The sequence below is a fragment of the Physeter macrocephalus genome, chromosome 10, assembly GCF_002837175.3.
Source record: "Physeter macrocephalus isolate SW-GA chromosome 10, ASM283717v5, whole genome shotgun sequence".
Lineage (NCBI taxonomy): Eukaryota > Metazoa > Chordata > Mammalia > Artiodactyla > Physeteridae > Physeter > Physeter macrocephalus.
In genome coordinates this window covers 14,032,807-14,059,849 of record NC_041223.1, presented here as the reverse complement: position 1 = coordinate 14,059,849, position 27,043 = coordinate 14,032,807, and the positions used below count along the sequence as shown (strand labels likewise).

The window sequence follows — 27,043 nt, the reverse complement described above, 5'->3', positions numbered from 1 at the left end:
TCCCACATGCCGCGGAGCGGCTGGGCCCGTGGGCCATGGCGGCTGAGCCTGCGCGTCCGGAGCCTGTGCTCCGCAACGGGAGAGGCCACAGCAGTGAGAGGCCCGTGTACCACAAAAAAAAAAAAAAAACCAAAAAAAAAAAAAAAAAAAAAAGAAATTTCTGGCTTAGCATTTTGGTGACCCACTGGAGAACTGCTGTTACCTGGCTAAGTTATCCCATTCTGTAGTAAATTTTTCTAAGAACACTTCGACGACATTCATACAGTTGTGGTAATCTCGTGTTCTCTGGAAATCCTCTTCCCTTTGCAAGCACAGATTGTTGGACTGAAGGCACAGATCCAGCCACTGGTCGTTTAAATGACTTATTTCCTTGTGCTCAGGAGACTCCTGCTTCTTGGTTAACTCATTCACCTTCTCGGTAACAGTGGTCACTGATGACTGTTTGCACTGCAGTTTCTTAACAAAATCCTAAAGGATAACAGCGAGAAAATAATGTTGAATAACCCCCCAAATAAATACAGATTGAGACATAGATACAATACCTCTGAATACTTTATGTAATTGAAGAATGTATAGTGAGGGACAAAGAGAAAATCTAAATCATCGTACTTCCTTATGAACAAATTTCCAAGTGTTTAAGAATCAGAGGGTACTGTGGTATTTTCTTGTGTTACTTTGAAAAGTATAAAGGATAAATGTGAAACAATATTATAGCCATAAAGGAAAAAAGTTAATATTTTATCGTAAAGTGCATCCTTAGTTTTCTAAAAATTTTTAAAGTTCATGCTTTTGAGAACAAAATCTAATTTATATTCTTTCCATTCTTCTTTCTGCGTATGCAAACAATATCCCAGGAGAAAATAAAAATGGCTGATTGTCACAGAGAAAAAATAAATGTTAAGGTTTGTTAAAAATCTGGTACAGGGCTTCCCTGGTGGCGCAGTGGTTAAGAATCCGCCTGCCAATGCAGGGGACACGGGTTCGAGCCCTGGTCGGGGAAGATCCCACATGCGGCGGAGCAGCTAAGCCTGTAAGCCACAACTACTGAGCCTGCACTCTAGAGCCCGTGAGCCAGAACTACTGAGGCCGTGTGCCACAACTACTGAAGCCCACACGCCTAGACCCTGTGCTCCGCAACAAGAGAAGCCGCCGCAGTGAGAAGCCCGCGCACCGCAACGGAGAGTAGGCCCCGCTCGCTGCAACTAGGGAAAGCCCGCGCGCAGCAACAAAAACCCAACACAGCCAAGAATAAAATTAATTAATTAAAAAAAAAAAGAATTCTTTAAAAAAAAAAATCTGGTACAACTTCCAATCAAGTTAATATACTTAGAATAATTTTCTATTATATTTTAAATTATATAAATATTTTATTACATTTTAAATCAGTTGTATGTTAATGTTTTATATATTAAATATATATTTAATAAATTGATAAATCCTACAGCTTTAGCAATATTGTGATGAAAAGCGAATGAATAATAAGGCTTCATGTTTGTTTAATGGCAGAGTCTTCTGGTTCTGCTAGCTAAACCACAGATCTTTATTCAGAAATAAGCTACAGATTGAATGTCCTCCAATGCAAGTGGCCAACTGGAGCTCCAGGAAAATATCTGAATGTTTACTTTCTGAGCTATACTTTTCTGGCACCAAACGAAAGTTGTTCTATTTCATTCCTTAAATAACTATGTGTAAGGACTGATTGACATACACCCGTCCCGGTCTCCTCTAGCTCCCCTGGAGACACGTTAATTCCTACCTTTACTTGAGACACCATGTTCTGTGCAATATTTAGCTCCAGTTCTGAGTGCCTCCTCTTCATATTCTGCAGCTGCTGACTGGCATCCTGGAGGTAAATCCAAAGCTCAGACTTCATGTGCTTGATCTCCTCCCAGCCCCGAGTTAAGTTCTGTGCCTGCGTAAGCCTTTGCTCAATCTGGAGACAACACAGAGGCAAAAGTTAGCAGCAATGGACAGAAACATTTATGTTCGATGAATCAGCCTGTCCATGTACACAGGCCAACACACGTGTGCGCGCGCACACACACACGAGTGATAAATCCAAAGAGAATTCTTTATTTGCTTCAAGAAAAACAGATTTTATATTTAGGTTTTCTAAAGACTTCAAATATCTAAGACTTATGCCATATGATTTCAATCAATACTGTGAAGGTCTAGAAGTTTTAACAATGTATTAGGTCAGAAGCTGCCCTAATGGTTTTTCACGTGGGGCATTTCAGCGGATACGTCTGTTTGACTGAGTCATCAATTTGGTCTTGGGGTTAACTAGAAAAGACTTATACTGTTCCCTAGCGCACAGCTGCTGACACTTCTTATAGAACACTGAGTTATTCACATTTCGGATATATGCTTAGATCTGCTTCACTGGTTTTTGAAATCATATAACTTTTTTCGATAAATCATTTCTGTTAAAGAAAATATAGGAGCTATATCATCTTTCTTAAGGATTTAAATACAGACTTGCTTTGGTAATGTAATAAAACACAAAAGTAAACATCATACGTTAGTTTATTTTAATACCTATATTATAATTATTTAATTATCTTAATTTCTTCATTATTTTTCCCTTTAGATCATTTTACCATTCTGGAATATTTAATCAGTTAAATACCAAAACCAAGTCTTTTTTTTTTTTTAATCCAAACATGTTGTGTTCCAGAGTTTAAGGCAGCAGCAGCAAACACACGGCCTGTGTGGCGCCATCTGTCTGCTGCAGACGGGTACTGCCAACTCATCACAACACTGTCCAAAGGGCCCAGATACAGCTTCAGAATTCTTCTCAACACCACACTCAGCCACTGCCAATGAATTAGAAGGGTCATGACAGATGTTTGCCATCCTAATAGGAAGGGTCAGGAGGCCCTTTCACACGAAATATGACCGAAAGAAAACAATGGAAAAGGAGAAAAGAAAAAAACTGAGTGAAAAAATAGGAAAAGAGGAAGAGAGAATGCTAATTGAGGAGAAGGGAGAAGAGGAAAGAGGTGCGAATGTTTACCAGTTCAATGGGACTAAATATTTCACTTCCAATTCAGTGGCATCAGTATTAGAGTGTGCCTACTTTTCTGTGACTTATTGAAATGCAATACATATTTATTTATTTATTTATTTATTTATTTTTGTTTGTTTTTTGTTTTTTGTGGTACGCGGGCCTCTCACTGTTGTGGCCTCTCCCGTTGCGGAGCACAGGCTCCGGACGCGCAGGCTCAGCCGCCATGGCTCACGGGCCCAGCCGCTCCGCGGCATGTGGGATCTTCCCGGACCGGGGCGCGAACCCGTGTCCCCTGCATCGGCAGGCGGACTCTCAACCACTGCGCCACCAGGGAAGCCCCATATTTACTATAACGCTTGTAGGAGCATTATAGCAAGAATACTCCAAGGAGAAATTTTTTTTCACATCTAACATTCAAGCAAGAGAATATAGTCAGATATATCCAATGGCATTTTAAAACTTTTACCATTTGTTCTGTTTGTTGAATGTCTTTTGCTGTGGTTTTCACTGAAGAGTTTGACAAGTCACACATGGTGCAAAGGAGATCTAAGTAGGTCCTTGCCTGTTCCTGCAAAGCTCTGAAGTGTTTGACCTGAAAAAACAAAAAAAGAAAGAAAAAAAACTTGTCAGAGTGAAAGAGACGCATGCTATATTTAGATAGCAAATATTTGTACCATTTATGGTATTTTGTTGACATTTCAAAAATAACCTTGCTATGCTCAGTATTTTCACCATTGTTGTAAATGACATATATTAGTTACTCAGAAGAAAGCTTTCCAAACACACTGGCAGGGAGCCATTTGTCCACCAGCTGTTTCTTACTCTAATTAGGCTGTATGGTCTGGGAAAGGGGAACAACCAAGAAACTTCCACAGTTTTCCCAGATTCTCTGTTCACATTCTAGCTTGTTTTCTTTTCTTTTTCTTTTTTTTAAATATTTATTTATTTATTTTTGGCTGCTTCGGGTCTTCTTTGCGGTATGTGGGATCTTTTATTGCGGTGCACAGGCTTCTCTCTAGTTGTGGTGTGCGGGCTCAGTAGTTGTGGCACATGGGTTCCAGAGAGCGTGGGCTTCTGTAGTTGCGGTGCGCGGGCTCCAGAGCCTGTAGTTGCAGCACGCAGGCTCTCTAGTTTTGGCGCACGGGCTTAGTTGCCGCGCGGCATGTGGGATCCTAGTTCCCCAACCAGGGACGGAACTGGCATCCCCAGTTGTCAGGCTACTGCAGGAGTTAGATGAGAAGTGATGATGTCCTGACGGAGGGCGACGGGTGGTAGAGGCGGTGACAAGTGGCTTTCGCTTACTCCATCTTTGTGTTTAATGGGGAAGGAGGTGTTGACTGCAAGTTGTATGGGAGAAAGTTGATCTACAGAAACAGCAGGTGATCTTCCAAAATCATAGCTAATAATGGAGCCTAAGTTTTTGGCTCACCTCAGTATATTTCCTCCAAGCTGTGTGGGTTGCCTAGACACATCATTCTCACATAAATGTAACAAATACAGATCAATTTCCCATTAAGTAGAAAGTAGCACCTAAACTTTTATCCATTGCACAAACTGACTGGTGTTTCGCTTCCAGTTAGTATCATTAGCCATTAACCAAAACCATCCCATCCGGTACTCATGGCTCAGAGAAAGTTATCTGTCCCAAACAGCCTTTGGAAATGAGAAGAGAATGAGATATCTGAATTTTAATTTTATAAATATATTTACTTTAAAAAAAATAATGATTTATTTTAAAATGTATACAGTTGGCCTGATTCCAAAAGCATTGGGAGCAGCTTGTTGATTGTCAATGTCAAAACAGTTATGAAAGATTTTTGCTAAAAATCAATTTCAAGGGCAAATCTGATAGTACTTTTTCCCGTTCCCCCAAATTCACATCATGCCTTATGAAAACGAATGACATTCTTCATGGAATCAAATCAGTCTGTCATTGACTAATGGCAGTGAGGACCATATTATCATTACATATGTATTGAGCATTTACCATGTGGGAGGCCCTGGGGATACACGACGCACCCTGGGACCCTGACCAAATTCAACAGCAGCCAGTCAAAGCCTGACCAGAGTCTGACACCCTGTCAGTAGTGGAATTCTCCAGTGACACATCCAAGCTAACTAATGACCCAGGACCTGCTCGACTTTACATGAAAGCAGTACTTGCCAAAGGAAAGACTGATCAAAACAAAGCAAAACAAAAACAAAAAGAAACAACAAAAAACCTCTTCCCCTTCAGAACAACTGAGGTCCGGGTGTTTCCAATACCTCTAATTCCCTTCTCTGTTGCTTCCAAAAGGGGGCAGCCCATTTTGAGAAGCAGTGTGGAAGGGGAGGAAAGCAAAACAATGAACCATACAGTCACTGAATCTGGGCCCCAAGAAGGATCGGCATCCTCCTGCAACCACAGCTAATGCGGTAGCTGTAGGAAATTTCCTGTTCTAGCGAAAGGACATTGGGATTAATGTTATTTTCCCCCTCCCTTTTACTTCTTTTTTTGGGAACAAAGGAGAAGAATCAAGCTTTGGTCTGGATTGTTCTGAATAAAGTACATTGCAAACAAACAGCCACAAGACAATGAATGACCCAAGAAAGCTCACAGTCTAATGAAAAAGCAGAATACAGACAATCTTTATCTCATTTCTTGATTCAAGGAGAGCCATGCTTGATTTGTCCATATTCTATTTTTTATAAGGTGTAATACATGCACTTCTGTGAGCCATTTCATGACTTAAATAACGCAAATCATTTAAGCCAGAAAGTATACTTTGGGGGACATATTAACTGCACATATTCTCTAAGCGGACTAAATGAACAAGCATATTCTTTTAATCTCAGTTTGAGGTAAAAAAAATTGAATTTTTACATTACTTCCTATCTGGCAGCAACCTTTACAACTAAATTCCTTTAAAATATATTCTTTGCACTGCATAGAAAAGTTGCTTAGTACAAAAAATTTAACAACGTCCCTCAAATATTCTGATGAAGTCTCAGGAGCAACATTTTAAGCATGTAGATGTCAAATTAATATGCCGTAGGTTCCTTTCACATGATAACAATTAATATTTCATTCAGCATTCATTCAATAATTATTTAATAAGCAACCCGTTTTGTGCCAAAAAATGCAGGAGAGGCTAATTTTGCTTTTCTGTTTACAAATCATGTACACTGCAGTACAACATTTGACTTTCCTCATAACTTTCAGAAGCAAGCATACTTATAATCACTTTACCTATTAGAACACTGAGAAATTCAGTGATTTACGCATGGTCACCCTGTTGAGCAGGTACTGGAATCGATCTTTTCGGCTACAGTGCCCATGCCCTATTTATTCTACCAGATTGACCTCAGTTGTGCGTCCGTCTTCCTGGTTAGAATGTGGACTTGACTGGAATCAAGCTCAGACCTTATTTATACTTTTATATCTCCAGCAACCAGCACAATTTGGCACCTAATAGGTACTTAACATGTTTTCATCAAATGAATGAATCACAGGGTAACATAAACTTTCAGGAATCACAAACTACCTGCTTAACGGCTTCTGCCCTGCTGAGAGGGGGATGTGCGCTTGGCTTTAAATCGGGCTGGACTGCAGAAAGCCAGGCCTGGCACTGCTGTAGGGTGTCTTGTCGACTAACATGCTTCTGAAGTTCATGTTCCAGACTCTGGTACACCTGAGACAGAACAATCATGCTGCAGTTGTGAGAGCTGTTTTATATCTCCAAAAAGATCACTGGAAGCAAATGAAACAAGTCCACTTCAAATGGATCCCTCACCCTGCCATGCCTCCCAAACCAGACACATATCTACGGGAGTCTGCATGTGTTCCAAAATGTTGCAAAGCACATGGGCTATGCCCCAGTTTATAACTTCTCAACCCACACATTACAACATAATATCCTGATCATGGAAAGACAAGGTGGGAAGGGTTAATGTAACGCTAGAAATGTGTTAGAATGCATAAAATCTTTGAAGTAAATTGATCAAACATAAATCAAACGTTTTTGCAGCTTTCCCCCATGGTATAAATACTGTCCTTTTCATTTAAACTAGAAACTAAAAGTAAAAATAAAATGCCAGCTCATGAAAAGATAACCCATATTTCTCTAACTGAAAAGCTTCTGTTTTAGGGGTAGGGTAAATTGGAACTAAATTATAACACAGGGGAGGGGAGAGTTTGATGCCCTCATTTCATCTTAGAAGTTAACATTCCAGGACAACAATAATCTAGAATAACCCAAACATTTTCTGATGCATCTATTCAATTAATTAATCCTCAACCAGCCAAGCAATTTCCATTTTATCCACAAAGACATGTTGAGAAACTATTAACGTGTTTCCTTGAAATCAAGGTGAAATATACCTATGATGTTTTCTGAGCAAACTCTTCATCAAAAACAAAAGAAAGAAAAAAAGACTATGAGGTTAGACTGGCTTTTCTTTCCTTATTGAGACAACAGAAGCAGTAATTGAATTCTGCTTTTCTCTGTCATCTATTAAATTAATCACTTTTATCTGATAGTGGGACTATCCCTTATTTATTTTTATTCCAAGCAGAACTAAAAAGAAAAAAGGTATTTTGCTTTCTTTAACATTTTTGCAAAGTTTAATTATAAGATTCTGACTCTGTTCTTAGAATTTTGTCTACTTTTTAAAAGTTTATTTTTAAACTATGTTTGTCTTTCGAACATTTACTAATTAAAAAAAAAATTAAGCTGTGTCCCTAACGCACAGAAAAAGCCTGCTACAAAGACAGTGCTAAGAAATCTCTGTTGAGTGAGTGAACAAATGAGCTCACCAGAAAGCTCCATGCTGCTGTTTTTCTTGTCTCACCCCCTTTTTCCCCTTTGTCATCATCTGCAATTATTTGTTAGATTCCTTTATCCCTCTTTTTTATTAACTTTTTGAAGGTGGATTTTCCAAGTCTAGGGATCAACTAACGTCACCCAGCATTTTTTTTATTATCGTGATGAACACAGATCATTCTCCCCATGTCACTTGTATTTCTCCAGTTCTTACTAAATAGCCCAGAAACAAAAATAGATGGACTCTTCCAGTGTCATTTACAAATTCCAGAATAATAAAGAGTAATCCACTAATTTTACTTAATTGTTGTTAAAAGGGCGATTCTTATTTATCTTAGACTTATATCTATAACCTTAAGGATTCCATTTTATTGGAGGGATACCCACTGAAGTATACCTCGAAATTGGTGCAACTTTTCTCAATTTCTATATGAATACATAAAAATACTGAATTAGAGTAGAACCTGGGCTGCATAGAGTTAAAAAGAAATAATTATTGTGCGGCTTACAGAATAAACTTATTTTGATGTTATAGAATAAATGGCAAATTAGAAAGAGGTATTATTGATGGTGTGCAAATAAAAACAAACAAAATTAAAAATTTTTTTCATAATCAATTCACGGAATAAAGGGATTGAGTAAAACCACATGTCTGAAATTCACCACTTCATCACATCAATCAAATATATGATATGTTAGTTCTATGTTCACATAGAGACTATGAAATCTATCGTCTTAGTTTCTGTCTGGAAAAACACCAAAACAATCCCAAAGACTGAAGCACAAAAACTATTTTTAAAAACCTCCAGTTTGCACAATTTTTCTCCTTAATTATTCATCATTCTAGAATGTTCCAGTGGTACTCACCCTCTGGGCTGTACTGCAGATGGCTGAGTAACTATCCTTTGTGCCCTGCAGATGAGCGTGTACATTTTGTTTAAGTTTTGCTTGGAGGTGGTCTGCACACTGGCTGATCAAATTGTCGCCTTTAATTTTAAGGTTGTTCAAACGGTCTTCAAAACCAGCAATTTCTTCCATCGTTGCCTACAAAAAATGAAACAAATACTGAGTTCTCATTCCATTTTTAGTCTTTAAATAATCTATTCATCAAACAGAAAGTTTAAGATCAATCATTTCACTGTTTAAAATGTTTTTAAAAGAGTTTTGCAATTTGTCTTGGTTACCATATCAACAAATGAAAAAAAAAGTATATTTTCAGAGATACTCCAATGGGAAAAGTTAATGAATTCAATGGATTAAGTTACATACGAATAATGAAGTAACCTTTAAGTGATTTCATGAGGCTGATCGCAGTTAGAGATCCGCTCCATGGTATTATTACCAGCAAGAAGGATGTTAATACATTTTTCAACTCTATAAATTATAATTCTGGTATAATTTATATCTAAAATAATCTACTTACAACTTAATCTAATTTACTAATGTCTAATTTATCTAATAAGATATCTGATTTATGTAATAATCGAATGTCTAAATTATGTAAAGATCTAATTTACATCTAGTAATACTTATATTGATAAAAATAAAAATTACCTTTATCACTTACCATTTATTAAGCACCTGCTATAGTGCAGGGACTATATATAAGCCCGGATAAATGTGTATTATTACTATTGTTTTACAGATGAGGAGATTGAAGCACAGAGATGTTATAAAACATGTTCAAGGGACTTCTCTGGTGGCACAGTGGTTAAGAATCCGCCTGCCAATGCAGGGGACACAGGTTCGAGCCCTGGTCCAGGAAGATCCTACATGCCGTGGAGTAACTAAGCCCGTGCGCCACAACTACTGAGCCTGCGCTCTATAGCCCGTGAGCCACAACTACTGAAGCCCGCGTGCCACAACTACCGAGCCTGCGCTCTATAGCCCGCGAGCCACAACTACTGAAGCCCGTGCACCACAGCTACTGAAGCCTGTGCACCTAGAGCCTGTGCTCCGCAACAAGAGAAGCCACTGCAATGAGAAGCCCGCGCACCGCAATGAAGAATAGCCCCTGCTCGCCACAACTAGAAAAAGCCCGTGCGCAGCAACGAAGACCCAACGCATCCGAAAAGAAAAGAAAAACCATGTTCAAGGTTTCACAAGTAGTAAATGGCACAGCCCCCAGCTTTGGGCCCGTCTCTGCCCGATTCCAGTTCACACACACCACTGTGCCCACCTGTGTTCTCTAGTGAGCTTTCTCACAAGATCACTTAGAGAGCAGGAACCAACTTTTTCAGATCAGGTTCTAATTTCCTTACAATGCTAATGACAAGTGACATTCCAACACAAAGTTTCCTGGGTTGACACATCAATGCATCTAAGGGAAACCAGGTGGTCCTTCAGCAGCCCAGGCTCCACCACTTTTTTTCCAGTGGTGCTGGGTTAACAGTGATTATATATGCCATATTGAAAAGAAACATTTTGTCTTCGAGCTGGAATGGAACCACTACATCATGAGGTTACTGAGGGTATTTTCTCAGTGCCAAATAGACTATATCATGTAGTTACTTTTCTGTTGGTATTTGCTAAATAAAATGTTCTCCTATAGGAATCCTGAAGCCCAGAATGGTTAACTGGTCTTCCTAAGACACACTGCTAGATATTTACCATGTCACGACTAAAAATCAGTTTCCCATTAAGCTCACCAAAATTGCTCCATAAAATTGTGACTATATGACATCTGTCATCTGGCACATATAATTACTAAAAATACATATTAATAAATATACTAACACCACATATCAGTCCTGTACTTTATGGTTTACAAAATACTTTCACATACATTATCTCCCGTGATGACCACAACAGCTGTGTGATGGGGCTGGTGTCATTACCACCCTTAACAGAGGAGAAAAAGGAGGCGCAGAGAGGCTAAGTCCCCCCAACTAGGAAGAAGACAGTCTGGCTAGAACCCAGACTCTTTGACTACTATTTTTGTATCCTATCTTTGGCTATACTTTTCTAAAGTAAAGATAATTTCTCTTTGATAAATTACTCCCTAAAGATTATATTCTGCAATGAAAAACTATTAGCTGGGAAAAATGCTACAATATGTTCAGAAGGTGAATGCCCAGATTCAGCGGTTGTTGAGTCGCTTAAATATTAAATTGCACTGTTCTCGATTATCAGTCATTCTTGAGACTCAGACCTGACTCTTTAAGTGCAGTCGTTACAATCCAGAGAGGCGCACGCGTGCACTCACACACACGCACGTACACACGGCACGCCTGCTAAAGCCACCCTGTATTCTTCAGCTCCTTAGCGCTCAGGCATACCTTGTGGTGGGCCAGTTGCTGGGTAACCATCTCTAGACTGCTTGTCTCCATGAGGTCGGGTGCCACTAACTTTCCTGACATCTGCAGCAGCCACTTTTCCACTTCTTGGAGCTCACCGTTGTAATCTTCGTGGTCTCTGACTTTCACCTCGAGACGGCAAACATGCTCCTGTGAAGCCAGGTGTCCGTTAGAAGTGACTTTCAAGCCAAAAATCTACTCAAAACTTTCATATTTTTAAAAGCCCAGGACAACTCATAGGGTAGGTAGAGTTACACACATCAGAAACTTACTAGGAACGAAAAAAAAAAAGATACAGCACAACCCACAAAGTCGTTTCGCCATTTAAAATGCCCATCTGAATAAAAGAAAAAAGACTGACCCATAGCAGACTTTAAAATTTTCTGACATATAAAAAGGAGTCAGGACCCCCTTTGTGGCAAATACACACATTTGTGTTGAATTTCTGATCACTCCTTACTTTTCCTGCACTGCAGAGGTTCTGGTAATCACTTTGAAGTTGATCTATTTTGTCCTTTAAAGTAACATCCTGCACCAGCTCCAGGAGGGCTTCGCCTTTTTCTCTCACTGATTTTACTGATGGTTCATGGGACAACACCGTTTGTTGAAGTGACTTGAATCAAAGAAAAAACAACAAGAGCCAGCTCATCTATGTGATCAAGGCGAATATATACATATACGTTGGCATGTATAAGTTTATCTACTTCAAATAAAGATCTGATATGTACTTTAAAAATTAATAAGTATAAAGCAATAAAGAGAGAATGTCTTTTTACGGCTAATACAGTTTTTCAATACAGAGTAAAAGTAAGACATCAAATAGCCCTTCACATGCGCAGAGAGACGTATGGAAAAGAATTACATTTGGCTAAATTTAACACGGTTCATATTGCTGGCTTCTAGCTCATTCCTTTCGGCAGAGAAATAAACCTTAATTCTCTATGAAGGGAGCGAGGTGCTACCTTTTGATTTTGACTCGTGAAATCAATAGCAGCTTGAGCTGGATGTGAAGCCTGGGAGACAAATTCCAGTTGCAACGTTGCTATGATGGCCTAAAAGTGCTATTTAAATATATCAAGAACTCAGAGGGAACTAAAAAAGAAGAAGCAGTGTGATTCTTATATAACACCTTCAAAGACACACTGTCAGGCTAGGCAGAAGAGCCAAGGACAGGAATAGACATACTGGCTGGAGTAGGAAAAAGCTTCCAGCAGGAAAAGCTTTGAGGCAAGCCGTCACACTGTAATTCTTAAAGAATACTGCTAAATAATTTGGGTCAAATTTAGAAAACAGACTATTCCATGTATAAGCTTCAATAACTGTTTCACAGATTTGAGTATGTGAAATATTTATATCTACAGCATGTATAGTGATATCCACATCACCATTTACTCTTTCAAAAATTAATTTCTAAGATGTTTAACTACAGTTGGTTAATTAGAATATATTTTCTTAGAAATACGATGTCTCATTTTGAATTTACCACAGGTCAGTTTATAGGCCTTCTGTACCAAAAGATGAAGGAAAGACTCTACATGATAGATAAAATCTGTAGGTGTGAGAACCTAATGCCAAGAAGGTTTTTCTGGAGGATCCACATACCTGGATCACACTGTCAGAATAGATCTCCATTTACTGACACAACCTTCGAATATCAGACCAATATAATTCCTGAATGGAAAAATAAGTCTGATGTAGTGTTTCTAGCCTAATAAATCTATACCACTCCCCACCAGCAGAATAGGCGCTTTAAGGGCTTTTTCTAGCACTCACTAAGGGGGACACAAGCCAGCAATCACGTCCCACCAGTTCAGTCCTACATGACGTCCTCGTGCATGTGTCAGCTAGTAACAACACACTACCTTGTATTTAGATAGTTGAGCTTTTTTCTCATATAATTCCATTTTGGGTTCTTCAGGAATGTGTAAGATTTCTCGGTATTCTGCTATCCACTGAGTTAGTGCTTTGTATTTATCTGAGAATTCCTTTGTTAAATGAAGGCCTTTTTCCAGAGTCATGTGCTCCTTCCGGACAGTGCTGGTCAGTTCCTTCAACTGTTCCACGTGGGCATGGATCTCTTTTCTTAACGTCTCTGCCTCACCACCTTCCAAGTACGTAAGAGCCCTCTCTCCTTTCTCTCGGGCCGATTTGAGCAAACTCTGGCCTTTCTCCATGTCTTTTAGCAAAACCTGAGAAAGAGTGGGAAGCAAATACAAACAAACAAACAAATACATGCAAATAACTTAGCATTATTTCTTTCCTTTTAAAGAACAGCCTTTCAAGTCCCATTCTTGAGTCCACTGATTTCTCCTTAAAATATGTTTTTTGAAGTTTATAACCAGATTTAGCCCGCCAGCAATCAGGAATCTTCTTTACTTCAATATTGGTCTTTTGAAGTCCTGATCAGCATATCGTTTCCAAATCAGAGACTTAAGGAAGAACTTGATGACTCTCTTGTCCTTAACAGTGCTCCTACAGATCTGAGTTAAAACCCTATTAACGCACAGTGCCATGAATTTGAGATATTTTTTTTCTTTTAATATTTAGCGTCAAACTGGAACTTAGTTAAGAATTTCGTGCACAGCCGTGTGTAAGACATTGAAATGACTTCACAACACAAATAAAATGAAAGCCAGTCTTTGGCTTAAGCGATTATAACTTGGAATTTAGAAATGATGAGCCAAGAATCACCAATCACACTGGGCGGGGATGAAACACGCACTCCCAGTTCTACGCCGGAGACAGGAACAGCTCGTGAAAGAAACAGGGTTGGGAGACAAACCTGATATCTGCATGCCTACCTCCAATGTCTTCATTTTTTTCCCCATCATCACTTTATCTACTTTATCAATTTTGGCAGCCACATTCTTGAAATTTTTGTGAGTAGAGCTGTACCAATCCGCATAGGAACTTAAAGACAATTCTGATTCCTCCAAACTCTGGATCTCTTCCTCCAGGAATTTTATTTGTTCCTTTGAAAGAAGAAACACAATTGAACAGTGATTAAAGACCTGTGCCAGTGCCTTTCTTGATAAACACGTATTATCGTCACTGGAAGTTAGCGAAAGGAAGAACATCAGGCTTGGGAAGTTTGCTGGCCTGTGATGAGCAGGGGTGGCCCACTCACCAGCACTTGGAGGAGAAGGGCTTGGTATCTGGACGTCAGCTGGGTGGCCTGGTAGCCCATTCGGCTGCTCACGTGGCTCTCATCCAGGATCTCCTGTGCTCTGGTTCCCACTTCCTCAACTTCATCTCTGTACGCAGTGACTTCTTCATGCCACTTCTGAAATGACACAGTATTGGAGGGAAAGGGTCAATCTTACAGATTCTTGAGTAAGACAAATAAATATATCTTCTTACTAGAAAACGATTTCAGTGTATTGTTAGACTATACTTATTCTGTGATATAATTTTGAAAAGACTTCACATAAAACCTTCATGAAAATGTAATTCCAGTAACATGATAAAAACTGCACACTTAATGAGTTTGAGTGCTTTTCTGTCTATATGACATATATTTTTATATCTTTTGTTGTACTTAGATAAATTTTAAAATAGATGAATAAGGAAAAGAAGTTCCAGAGGCCTAAGGATTATTTTGATCATGTGCACTGAATCTACATAAAAATTAGAATAAAATTAATTTTCAAGTATCATGTCAATGTAGTACATTAAAGCAATTTCAAATCAGAGCCATAAACAAATTATTGCAACACTAGCATTCATGTATCTTTACCAAGTAAGGTAATAAAGCTTGGGAAGAAAATATAAGATACTTCATTAAACTAGACTGCCTTAGGATTCTAATAAATAATCGCTGGTAGAAGAATGCTCCATTATAATGTACATCAAATTTCTTTGCAAGTAGAAAGAGATTTTGCAAAAGCTAAACCTTGGACCAAAAGTTACTAAATATTTTAAGGAAACAAATTATGCAAGGCAACTGCTACTTTGACAAAGATGAGGAATTTACATTAGTTGTACCTTCATCTGATGTAAATGTATCTCCTTGGCTGCACGGTTAGACTGACGTCCACTTCTGAGACTCACTTTGTCCTCCATTGCTTTTAGCCACTCGTCTACTTGCTGAAACTTTTGTTCCATCAGTCTCAATTTGTTGACTACATTATTGAACCGAGTTCGGGTCTCGGACAGCCTCTGCTGGTAAGCCTGCCAGTCCTGCCGGAGAGACTCTAATGCCCGGTCCTCCGTCTGGGGGATGCCCGATGGTATCACTTCCTCTCTGGTGTGCAGCACTGAATGCCACAGGGCCTGCCCCTCTGCGCAGTGCACCTGGAGCTCCTGTAGGGGAAAGGTATGGCTGCCACACCTCACTCATAGTTTACACCCGTGTAGGTGATCATGTCTCACTCAAGCCAACCGTGCCCTTCACGTTGGCTTCAAGAAAACTTCACGTTAGGAAAGAATGCTTTGATTCCGACTTACACACAAAAATATGTACCGAAAACTGAATACTGTCTCCCAAGTCAGGAGAAAGATTCTGAAATATTTCCAATTAAATTAATCAGAATGCATACATATATACACAAATACACACACCGAGAGAAATATTTTTCTCAGTCATCTTAGAAGCAATGTCTGAAATGTGGCTTTTCAGCCTACAGGCAAAAAACACTGTGATTAAAGGGTTATTGTTTAATATAATAACCTAGGCTTTTTTTTGGCTCCTAATCTGTTTAAAGAGCCTAAGGTTTCTCGCTTTGACATTGAATGGGATCAGTGCTACATGTGTGGCTGAGAAAAGAACAATGGACCTTGTTTTTGCTAAGGAGGGATCCTTTGCCAAAGATGTTCTAGGGAATGCGATGGCAAAGAGAAGTTGGCCCTGGAGGGTACAGGGCATACAAACCTGGAAGGCTGAATTATCACACCTGCCCATCAGGTACTCCTAGGTACAAATACAGTTCCCTCCACCAAAGCATAAGTCCCAGAAATTTACCCTACAAATTTAGTGTGAACCAAGTTTTGAAGAGCATCAACTACTTTTTTTATAGAAAGAAAAACTCATATCCTTAAAGATGTTGGCAAAACGGTATTATACACTTGTGTTACTTGATCTGACCATCTAAAGTTGAAAGGCGCCAAGTCAAATCCTACTAAGAATGTTAAAAGTGCCAACATATTTAGTCAGAATACAATATTATTAAAAAATCTTTAATACCAACGAAATTGCTCATATCTGACCACTTTGACCTATAGAAATAGCAATCTTATATGGTTCAGACTATTGGATACATTTGTCCTCAGCTATGATATCACTCCAAGAACGTTGTAATGTGAATGTATTGTAAATGGAAAGGAAGAACAATTTATGGTAAAATATTAATCAAAATGATGACAAACAGGGCTTCCCTGGTGGCGCAGTGGTTGAGAGTCCGCCTGCCGATACAGGGGACGCGGGTTCGTGCCCCGGTCCGGGAAGATCCCACATGCCGCGGAGCGGCTGGGCCCGTGAGCCATGGCCGCTGAGCCTGCGCGTCCGGAGCCTGTGCTCTGCAACGGGAGAGGCCACAGCAGTGAGAGGCCCGCGTACCGCAAAAAAAAAAAAAAAAAAAAGATGACAAACAGAAATTTTATTCCAAAATTCCTATAATTTTTTAAAGGTAATTTTGTACAATCTCTTTCCTTAATACAGGGTTTGGCAAACTTTTTCCATAAATGGTTGGACAGTAAATATTTCAGGCTTTGTGGGCCACACAATCTCTGCTGCAATTACTTAACTGCCTAACCTTGCCACTGTGGCGCCAAAGCAGCCATAGACGCTACATAGATGAACAGGTGTGGCTGTGTTCCAATAAAACCTTATTTAAAATACAGGTTCTGGGCTACAGTCTACTGATCCTTGCCCCAATTAATCTCCTTTTTAAAAATTAATTAACTTATTTATTTATTTATTTTTGGCTGCGTTGGGTCTTCATTGGTGTGCACGGGCTTTCTCTAGTGGCGGAGAGCAGTGGCTACTCTTCGTTGCGGTGTGTGGGCTTCTCATTGCTGTGGCTTCTCTTGTTGCAGAGCATGGGCTCTAGGCACGCGGGCTCAGTAGTTGTGGCTTGTGGGCTCTAGAGCAGAGGCTCAGTAGTTGTGACTCAGGGACTTAGTTGCTCCACGGCATGTGGGATCTTCCCGGACCAGGACTCGAACCTGTGTCCCCTGCATTGGCAGGCGTATTCTTAACCACTGAGCCACCAAGGAAGCCCCTAATCTTCTGAATATATCACCCTTTCCCTATTTTATAGCAGTTTTCACTATTCAACAAATCACTGCATTAGATAAATTCTTTTATATATACCACATTTCAAGTATTTATTCTGAGGCGAAAATATAGTTAAATATTTAAAAAATCTATATGTACTAAGACTCAAATTAAGCCTTCAGTAAATGCAAAATAATTTGTGAACGTGTTTCACACTGCTGGCAGATCCCCAGATGACTAAGCGAGCTGCAGGACATCAGGACCCTGAAGTAGTTCCGCTATGCAGTTGGAATGTCACGTCTCCACCACCAATTTCTGCCTTAGCGTCTCCCCTCCCTTTTTAACATTTGTGGTGCCTCAAAATAAGACAGTGTCAATAAGAATTAATACACAGTGTACTGAGAGGTTGGAGTTAGGTTTGGGTTTGGGCTACATTAATACTGTCCAAAGTGAAACATCTTCTTCTGGAACAGGAGAAACATCTGCCGGTGACAAGTGACTTCTTGGCCCAGTTCCTACACAGAACTTGGAGAGCCTGGCATTTGCTTGCCAAGAATGTCTGGAGTGAAGGGCTGGGAGGGGTTATAGCCAGAAAACAAAGTCCATTCCATTAAGATAAATTACAACAGCTAAACCTAGCAGACCAGAGTATGCTACTATTAAGAATAAAATGGATGCGATCCTTAAATAAGCTAATGAAACTATGACTCTTCAACTTCTGCTGTACATTTATTTCATGAATGGACTATTATTTAAATAAGCTTTTTCTCCCATCTCATTCAATCCTTCCTCAGAACAGCTCTGTGAAGAAAACTGAGTCAGAGACGTTCACCTCTGCCAAAGTCACCCAGGGTCAGTTCTTACCATAAGTCAGAATCCAAACTTCCTAATCCCAACTGTGCACTCCCGCCATTACACAACACTCCCGCCATTACACAACACTCCCTGAGACCCACTGAAATAGCCAGAAATGTTATATGCCAGCGATGACCATCTCAGTCTTGCTTTTCCACCTTGCGTAAGCTGTAGGTACATCTTGCCCAATCCTGAACCAATTCCAGTAAGAGCTGACAGCGTTCAGTGAGTTCCAACACAGAGCTGGTGGGACATGGAGTCGTCCTGCTGGCCTTTCTCTGTTCTCTACTCTGTGTGCCTGGTGTCCCCTTCTTGGGAACCCCCTGACCCCTATCTGTCTCTCCAGGTAAGATTAAGGGGCTCTCTTTGATGCTCCCATAAGCTCCCTAATAAGAGAGTAGTTCTATTATTGTCCTTTTCACATTGTTAGATAGATCATTACGACCTATCAACGGGTCTGCATTTCTTTAGAATGCAAGTTCCTTGCAGGCAAGAATAATATTTTCATCATCTTTACCTGCAGTAGCTAGCCAAGTACAGTGTCTGCACTGCATGAGGTGTCCAGTAAATGTTGAATGAGTCAATGAATAAGTGGGTTAGGACCACTTTCCCCATGAGGTTTGCCATCTCGCCCTGAATCTCAAGACTGCTTACCTGAGCACGAGTGTTTTTTCTAGCTCCTCAAATTCCTTCTTCTAGGTCTCTGTCCCTGGGCCTGTATCCTCAGCAATGTGGGAGATTTGGGTGAAAACCAGATGGCCTAAGATGGTGCCACCAATTTGACTTTGAGAAGTGTCATGTGCTATGGACTCCTGCAGCTGTTCCACATCTAATTCAACCCTTTAGGGAGGAACAGGCAGGTGGACCAGCCAACACCATAGATGAGACCACTAGCCCTTCCCGTCAGAGGCCACCTTAGTAACTTAACCAATTCCTCAAGTTCCAGTCCTGCTCAGTCTAAACTGCCTGTCAAATGATCTCGACTAGCATACACTACTGAGGTCCCCAAATGCTATCGATCAGACCTTCCTGGGGTTTCACTTAATATATTATAGGATTTAAGGTCACAGTAACTTCCCACCGCTTAAAATAAGGATTCCATATTCAGAATGAAAATTCCTTTGTTTTAGGATGAAGCAGACTTTACCTGAAGATCCCGCACCGTTGTCTCGTGAGTGTGGACATCGCCTTCAAGGACTGAGTATCGGTCAAGCTTTTCTTGCTCTTGCTCCAGCCAAGCTTCAAACGCCTTCAGGTCTCTCTGATACTCTTGGTGCAGGCGGACTAGCTTTTCAGACTTGGTTACTGCTTCCTATTATTAGCATGTAAGATGATTAAGATGGAAATACATTTCTACATGCAGTTTCAACGTACTGTAAGAATTCACTTTTGGAATTTTAGAAAAGCATGATTATTAAATCATTAAAATATGAATGTTTCCTAGAAAAGTAAAACATTAAGATTTAGGCCAAAAATATTTTTAAAATGTAATATTAGGAGTAAAAGGGGTCTTAAAGATCACTTTCTTGAATTAACTTCCTGATCTCTGAATTCCTTATGAAATGTAACATGGATATTCCAAAAAAAGGAATTAACTTTATTTGTCATAAAAATACATTTTTGCAAATGAAGAAAACCGAAATTCTTATATTGTGCCTTCAGTGAGGATTTGGACTCACTGTGGATTTAATTTTTCACGTACTTTGTCTAATAAAGTAAGGTGTGCTGGAAGTTCACAAAGAAATAAATAAAGCACAGTATTATAAATATTATTGGTGATTATTTCCTGCTTTAGAAAATTTTCATCACCAGACGTATTAAAGAATTTGTGAGTCTTCCTTATGAAGCTGCCCCCAATTTTTCTACAATAGGTACATTTCTAGGACTTTTTAATTGAGAATTTTTTTCCTTCAGTAACTTTCGTATCCTAACAATAGTTGAGGGTTTTTGATTGGTTTTGCCAGTGAGGTATTCAAAGTATTAAAATTCATTTTGCTTTTTTTTGTTCTATCTGCTTTCACAAGGCTGTCATTGCCCCAAACAAATGAGTCTTTAAATAAGCACAGCTCCAAACACTGCATTTTCAGTGGGTTTGCGTGGAACACGGTGAGTCATACCTTGGTCCGCGCTCTGATGTCTCTGTATCGTTCTTGCAGGTCCTGGAATTCTAACTGGGTGACATAGTGCTCTGTCATGCCAGCTCCTTTGACTTCAATGGTCTCCAGCAAGCTGCTGTGGCTCAGCACTTCTTCATTTAATAACTAGAGAACATTAAAAAAAATAAAGGAATTGGTGCATATATAATCATATCAATGGTACTACTAAAATTAGGATATTTTAACTGCATACTTGGCAAGTGATCTCAGGTTATCTATCTGTAGACAGGTAGACAGATCACTCTATCCATCCATCTATATCTATATCTATATCATCTATATCTATATCTATATGAGTCGGGGGGTGTATTTGATATCTGGCCCAGAACTGTCTTTGAGATACTGATTCCAGTTGACTTGGAAACCTCAAACTTAATTTGTCCAAAAATGGGCTCTTGAGCTCTACTCCATTCCCATCCTTCCCCAGCCACCAATAAACCTCCTTCCCCTTCAGTCTTTTTCCAAACAGTAAATGCTACCATTCCCACCCAGCTGGTCAATTCAGACCACTGGAGTCACCCTTTCTCCCTCCATCTATGATGAAATCCTGTTAGTTCTATGTCTTCACTGTATCCTGACATGTGTTCTCCTGTCTCCTGCAAACCCCCAGCCCCCGCTGCTATCACCTTTTACTTGGACTTTTGCAATATCCTGCTAGGCAGATTCCCTGCCCCCAGTTCCTGCCCAGTCCCTTTGTCCACACTCCACACAGCAGCCTGAGTGATAAAAGATTGTAAGATTCTAAAGGGAATCGCGTCACTCCCCAGCTTAAAACATTATCTTCCCAAGGCCATCAGGATCAAGTAGAAAATCAAGTAGAAAATCCACAGGCTAGCATCCTCAAGGCGATGCAGGATCTGGTCCCTGGCCCCTCTGCCAGATCACCTGGCAGCACCCATCCATTTATTCTCGGCTCCAGCAACACCCAGCCTTTCTTCTAGCTCCCTTTTATCTGAGCCAGGTTCTCTCCCTCCTCAGGGACATGCTGATTATTCCATCTGAAATGCTCTTTTCCCACCCTCCTCCCCAGACTGATTTCTCTGCACTAAATTCCTTAGGGCATCATTTCCGTCTACTATTTCAGAGACGCCTTTCCAGTCTCTCCTCCCCCTCCCCCGACTCCAAGCAGTCCATAATTGCCCTGTCCCGGTGACTCTCTCTCATAACATGCAGTTTTTTCTTCAGGGCACTTATCACCAGTTATAATTATTTGTTTATTCATGCATTCTCGGATGAGTATAGGTGTCCCATCCAGAATATAACCCTTGTCTGTTTTATTTACCTGGAATCGAGCACAATGCCTGCATGTAGCGAGTTCTCAGTAAATATTTATTGAATAGATGAAGAATTAATAAAGCAATAGATCATTATAACAATACGATGGGTAGATAATTATGAGTAGATTAATTTTCAGATGCAAACACTCATGCAAGCCCAGAAATGTTAAGTGATTTGGCATAGGTCACGTAAGGCCATTTAGTCATTCAAATAACTTTTACTCAGCATTTGCTCTGTGTCAGACAGAGAGCCAAATGCATAGGATAAAAAGAAAATTAAGCATCTTTATCCACTGAGGGAGAGAGGTATGTAAGCATATATTCTATAAAACTGATAAGGAGATATGAACAACAGAGAACAGAAGAACTAATTAAGCCTCGGGTGGTGGTGGTATCATAGAAAAGATAGCTTCTGAACTAACTCAGAAAGGTAAGTAGAAGGTTGCCAGGTGCCGGGGCACAGCTAAAGTATTCTGTGAAGAAGGGAAGAGAGTCTGCAAAGGCATGGAATCGTTTAATTCCATTTAATGTGGCACATTCAGGAAACAGTGAGAAATACAGTAAGACTAGCACAAGGGTGGAAAGAGGGTGGGAGAGTGGGCAAAATGAGGCTGGCAAAGAGATTATTAAAATTCTTACAAACTAGAGGAGGGAGACTGGCATGATACTGTAAACAGTGGAAAGCCACAGAACTCTCAGGCAGGAAGGAGAGACATTCACCTTTATATGAAGATAACGGGAGATGGAGACAAGAGACGAGGTGAGCTGTTGCAATTTAGGAAAAGAAGGATGGATTAGAGTCAGGAGACATTTCTGAACTGGAATCGGCAAGACCTACTGCCTAATTCAAAGCGGGAGTAAGAAAGAAGGAGGTGGGGAAATGAGGTTCCCAGTTTCGGGTATTCAGTGTGGGGTGACACAAAAGAACTAACACTGAGAATACAGGAGTGTGAAGCATTTTGGGTAAAAGATAATAAATACTGTTTAGGACACAATAAGTTTTAGGTAGAACAGGCCATCCAATGAATACGTCCTGGATGAATAAATCAAAGGTTTCCAAAATGTTATGTGTGAATACTAATATCAGCAAAAAAAGAGGTTTAAGAACATACCTCCAAGTACCTATCTATGTATCTATCGATCTACCATCAATCTATCCATCTATCTATTAAGCTTTACATGTAGTACTGTACGAATATAAGCATTATGAAAAATATACAAAAGTAGAAATATAAAAGGATGTGAGAGAAAAGAAAGTACTTTTACTTCCGAATGATGAGCAGGCTGAAGATATGAAAAGCTATAACAAGTTGCCAAATTTTAAATATTTCATAAAACATGCATCTATGAGGTTTTCCTGGAAGAGGACATTTTCACTCACTAACAAAATAGCCACAAACAAAAGTCTGGGTTGAGAAGCCATTAGAAATTATAGTAAACCCCTCAAATAGAGTTTGCCTATGTGGACAGCCCTAGGATTCAGGTGAACACATTTCTGTACAACTATGGCAATTCTGAAGCACCTGTCAGAAAACAAATGGAATCCGAAATCCAGGTCCCACCTTGACTTTGCCGAGAGCGGCTGTTTTCTCCCGCACTTCTGCATACTGCCTTTCGGATTCGTTTAGGCTGGCCTCCACGCTGTCCATCCAGCTGGAAAACTGTCGAACGTCGTCCTGATAACTTGTCCACTTAGAAAGAGCTCCTTCAAGTTGACTGAAAGGTAATTGAAAGGACAGTAATCTACACTGAGAAGCCATGTACATTCAATCTGTCTGATCTCTATCACTGTGTTGGTTCTGTCTACTTCCCCAGCAGGAAGCCCATAGATCAGATCGGGGCAGGCTTGAGAGGGGCTGAATGGCTGTGGCTTATCAAATCTGAGTCTGGGTCCCTGGCAACCACAGCCTCGAGAAGCAAGGGTCAGTGAAGTCCAGGCCAACGGGTGGAGAAGAGGGACTGGATACAAAACCTGGAGTCAGTAACCAGGTCACACGAGACACTGGGAGAGGCCCGAAGACAAAACCAGGAGAGATGCCCTGAGCGAGGCTTTTCGGAGCCAAGACTCAGGGCAGAAAGAGAAGCAATATTTAACTCCATCAAGTTGAGTAGGACATCCAGAGGAGAGAAAAAAAAGTGATAAAAGAAGGAAGGAAGAACCAAACAAGAACAAGCATAGTCACTATCTTGCATGAGATTTAAAAATCAGAAAATCACAAATGATATAGGCTAACACTTCCTGAATTGGTCTAATTATTAAAACCTGATGATTTCTCTTACTGATAAATTAAGCACTTCCTTCTCTCAGTACAGATGTTTAACTCCATGAATCCTTTGTGTCTAATTTTACTAACAGGCTTGAACCCTTCTGTAGCAGACACTCTGCGCTCCACCCTCCGGCCAGACCCCTGCACTGCGCTGCCAAGCGGTCCTCCAAAGGCCAACTCCTTGCCCTCTTGGCCCGAGGGCATCCTTTGGTCCCTGGTGCCCTCTCAGCTTGAGGGCACTGTAGGCAAGAAATGCCAGGGATTGTCGTCCCCTGGAGGCAATCCTCGACTGCCTGCCCGACGCATGGCAGTTCGTTTACAAACACTCCAGCTCCCCCGCTTTCCGTGGGTAATTCCCAGACGCGCTCTATCTACACTGGCTCCCAGCAATGCCTGCTGGGAGTAAGCTTCAGCTGCCCAGGTTACTGGCTGCCCTCCCTTCCTCACGTGCTGTTCCCACCACCTACTGGTGTTTTCTGGGGCTACTTCCCAAGTAAACTGATTGGTTTTAACTAATAAATCTTCACATGCTTAAACATGTATTTATCTTTTGACTTTTGAAGCAGTGAACATGAACACGAAGAAACATGTAGTTATATGAAAACACAGACATAGGACTGCAGGTCAACCTAAATGAGAGCTCGCACCTGCCAGTTCCTTTTGTTCCAAGAAGAAAAAAGAAAAGGAAGGAAGGAGGGAGGGAAGCAGGAAGGAAGCAAGGGAGGCAAAAATAACGGAGCAGGGCAATAGAGAGAGAGAGAAAGAGATTGGGGCCGAGGGGCGGGGAGAGAGAGAGAGAGAGAGAGAGAGAGAGAAAGGGAGAACCCCGGGACAGTCTGTTACTGAGCCATCCTCTAGATCTTTTAGCAATGACTTCACAGCAGCCCTTCAGCCTCACTAACCTTTTACAACGAATCGCTGCAGACAAAAGGGACGCCCACATATCCTTCGCACTCTGCAGCTGCCGCTGAATGGCAGGGATGCCTTCTGGAGAGGTATTCTGAAGGACAGACTCCCCTCTGGTCACTATCATTTTCATCTGGATCTCTTTTTCCTGTCTCCCTGATAATAGAGCCTGTAAAAGCACATACAGAAGTCCTTTGTCATTTGCTTATTTAACACTTCTAGCTGTCAATATTTCAGAGTCCCTGTGGACAGCAGATGATCTGCAGCTGGGTTGAGCCCTGGGTCTCTCAGGCTTATCAGGTGGAGGACGGGAGAGTCACTTGCTGGTGGTGCCAGTAACCAGTCACCAGCCTGAGTGGCCCTGGCCTTTCAGGTCATTTTTATTCTCTGAATAATCCCTAATTTCCACTGAAGTTTAATTTTACTGTTTTCTAATTAGAGAAAAATAGATGACAGTAGGATTCCTGAATTCTCAAAGGTCACTGCATGAAGAGCTCTGGAAAGGTTAAGGTCTCTCATACAACAAACTGAAAGAAATAGCTTAATTCATATTATATATTAATTTATATATTTCCAGTTCTTCACAAGCACTCCTCTTTTTCCATGTAAGAAGGATCTTTGAATTCAAAGCTATAAAACTGGTGTTTATCACCTAAAAGGTAAAGTCTCCTCTCTCTCTCATCTGGACCAACCTCTACAGATTCAGTTTCAGCCAGCCATGGTCATCAGCCTTTGCTGCAGCAGGAAAGAACCGCTAGTAACGTCTCACACACCATGCTGTTGGCTTTCTTCAGCTTTTGCTCTTTTGGTCCCACTCTGAAATCTCCGCTGAGGTATCAGGCTTTCTGAGAAACCTGCCTCAACTCTCAACCCGATGCCCCTTGCCCGGCTCTGCTCCCCTGTGTGTCCATAGCACCGTAATTATTATTACTGTCTTCTGGGTTTCAGCCTCCAGCCTCAGACAACGAAATCCTTGAGGACGATGACCATATTTTATTCATTTTTGAATCTTTGGTATCAAGACAGAGTGCCAGTCTCCCAAAAGGCACCCAGTGTATAAATGACAGGTGAATGAACGCAGAATGATTGCTTTATCACAAAAACTAACACAGAACTAATATCTTGTGATGGGAGAAGAATGGACTAACTGATACAGGCAGGCAAGTGAGTTGAACAAAATGGGAAAGGTTTTGCCCGATAAAATGTTTCAACCAAGTATTTCTCAGAATAAATGTGCCTGTGATATAATTTGAAACTAGCCTCTTAACTGGCTACATCAAGCAAGTAACCATTTGGGGGTTGTTATTTTTTATTAAAAAAATTTTTTTTAATTTTTATTTTTTTGGCCACGCCGTGCAGCTTGCGGCACCTTATTCCCCCAACCAGGGATTGAACCCACGCCCTCGGCAGTGAAAGCACAGAGTCCTAACCACTGGACTGCCAGGAAATTTCCTTATTTTATTTTAATTTTTGTAAAGTATTCATGACTGAGTATATCTGAGCTCAGTCGATTCAGGAGTGCTTAGGCAAAGCCTCCCTATGCAAACAGGATCATAGCCACGGAGCATTCTTGGATTTCTCGTGGACAGAGTGTGACATTTTCATACCAGACAGACAGAGACTCGAGAACTTTTGAGAAAAACAAATTCTGTAAATTAGAGACATTTCTCGTAAAAGGCACACCTCAAGCTTGAGCATCCTGCTGTCCAGCACGCTCTTGTCAGAGGTCGGGTGGTAGTAAGAATCCAGCATGTGGACCGCATCTGTCATCCAGTCTTGCAGGTCTTTAATCCCCAGGGAGAACTGATTGTGTTCTGCAACAATTCTGTCCAGTCTTGACACTTTCTCCTGGAAATGACAGAAATCGTTTTCCAGCTGTCCCTTCCACAGAGACTTCACACCCTGAAGCTACTCAGATTGTAAAGCTAACCCTTTGTTCCAAATAACTGCCATCAGCCATAGGTCCGTATGTTCACAGATACGATGCAAGGCTGTATGAATCTATGAGATGTGAAATGGCTTTCTAAAGAGTAAAAATATGAGAATAATTGGGTCAAGAAGCAGAAAGATTACAATGACAATTTAGTGTCCCTCAGCTTACTCGCTACTCTTCTTTACGACAATTGGGATATTTTTCAGAAATTTCATTAATGTCTTCCTCACACCTTGTCTGGGAAGCCCACTGAAGTAGTTTCTGCTCTCGCACGATCACATCTGGCTCAGCTGATAGCACATACCCACGTGACCGACATTGTAGCCA

General features: G+C 40.6%; 1 protein-coding gene and 1 long non-coding RNA gene across 4 annotated transcripts in view; one reads left to right on the top strand and one right to left on the bottom strand.

Annotated features, from left to right (window-relative positions):
- Positions 1-27,043, bottom strand: part of SYNE1 (spectrin repeat containing nuclear envelope protein 1) — a 482,398-nt gene that overhangs the window by 215,432 nt on the left and 239,923 nt on the right. For all 3 annotated transcript variants that reach the window (XM_028494818.2, XM_028494816.1, XM_024122567.1), the window contains 16 exons: positions 26,467-26,631; positions 24,780-24,952; positions 23,173-23,326; positions 20,295-20,438; positions 19,325-19,489; positions 15,093-15,410; positions 14,236-14,391; positions 13,910-14,080; positions 12,971-13,297; positions 11,569-11,721; positions 11,091-11,258; positions 8,680-8,856; positions 6,535-6,681; positions 3,477-3,602; positions 1,757-1,933; positions 203-468 (listed from right to left, as the gene is read on the bottom strand). In XM_028494818.2, the coding sequence (XP_028350619.1) occupies positions 203-468; positions 1,757-1,933; positions 3,477-3,602; positions 6,535-6,681; positions 8,680-8,856; positions 11,091-11,258; positions 11,569-11,721; positions 12,971-13,297; positions 13,910-14,080; positions 14,236-14,391; positions 15,093-15,410; positions 19,325-19,489; positions 20,295-20,438; positions 23,173-23,326; positions 24,780-24,952; positions 26,467-26,631 (2,987 nt within the window). The remainder of the gene's footprint in view (positions 1-202; positions 469-1,756; positions 1,934-3,476; positions 3,603-6,534; positions 6,682-8,679; positions 8,857-11,090; positions 11,259-11,568; positions 11,722-12,970; positions 13,298-13,909; positions 14,081-14,235; positions 14,392-15,092; positions 15,411-19,324; positions 19,490-20,294; positions 20,439-23,172; positions 23,327-24,779; positions 24,953-26,466; positions 26,632-27,043) is intronic.
- Positions 18,383-20,417, top strand: LOC114487030 (uncharacterized). Its single transcript, XR_003681605.1, has 3 exons — positions 18,383-18,523; positions 19,308-19,432; positions 20,334-20,417. It is a non-coding gene; the product is annotated as an uncharacterized lncRNA (long non-coding RNA).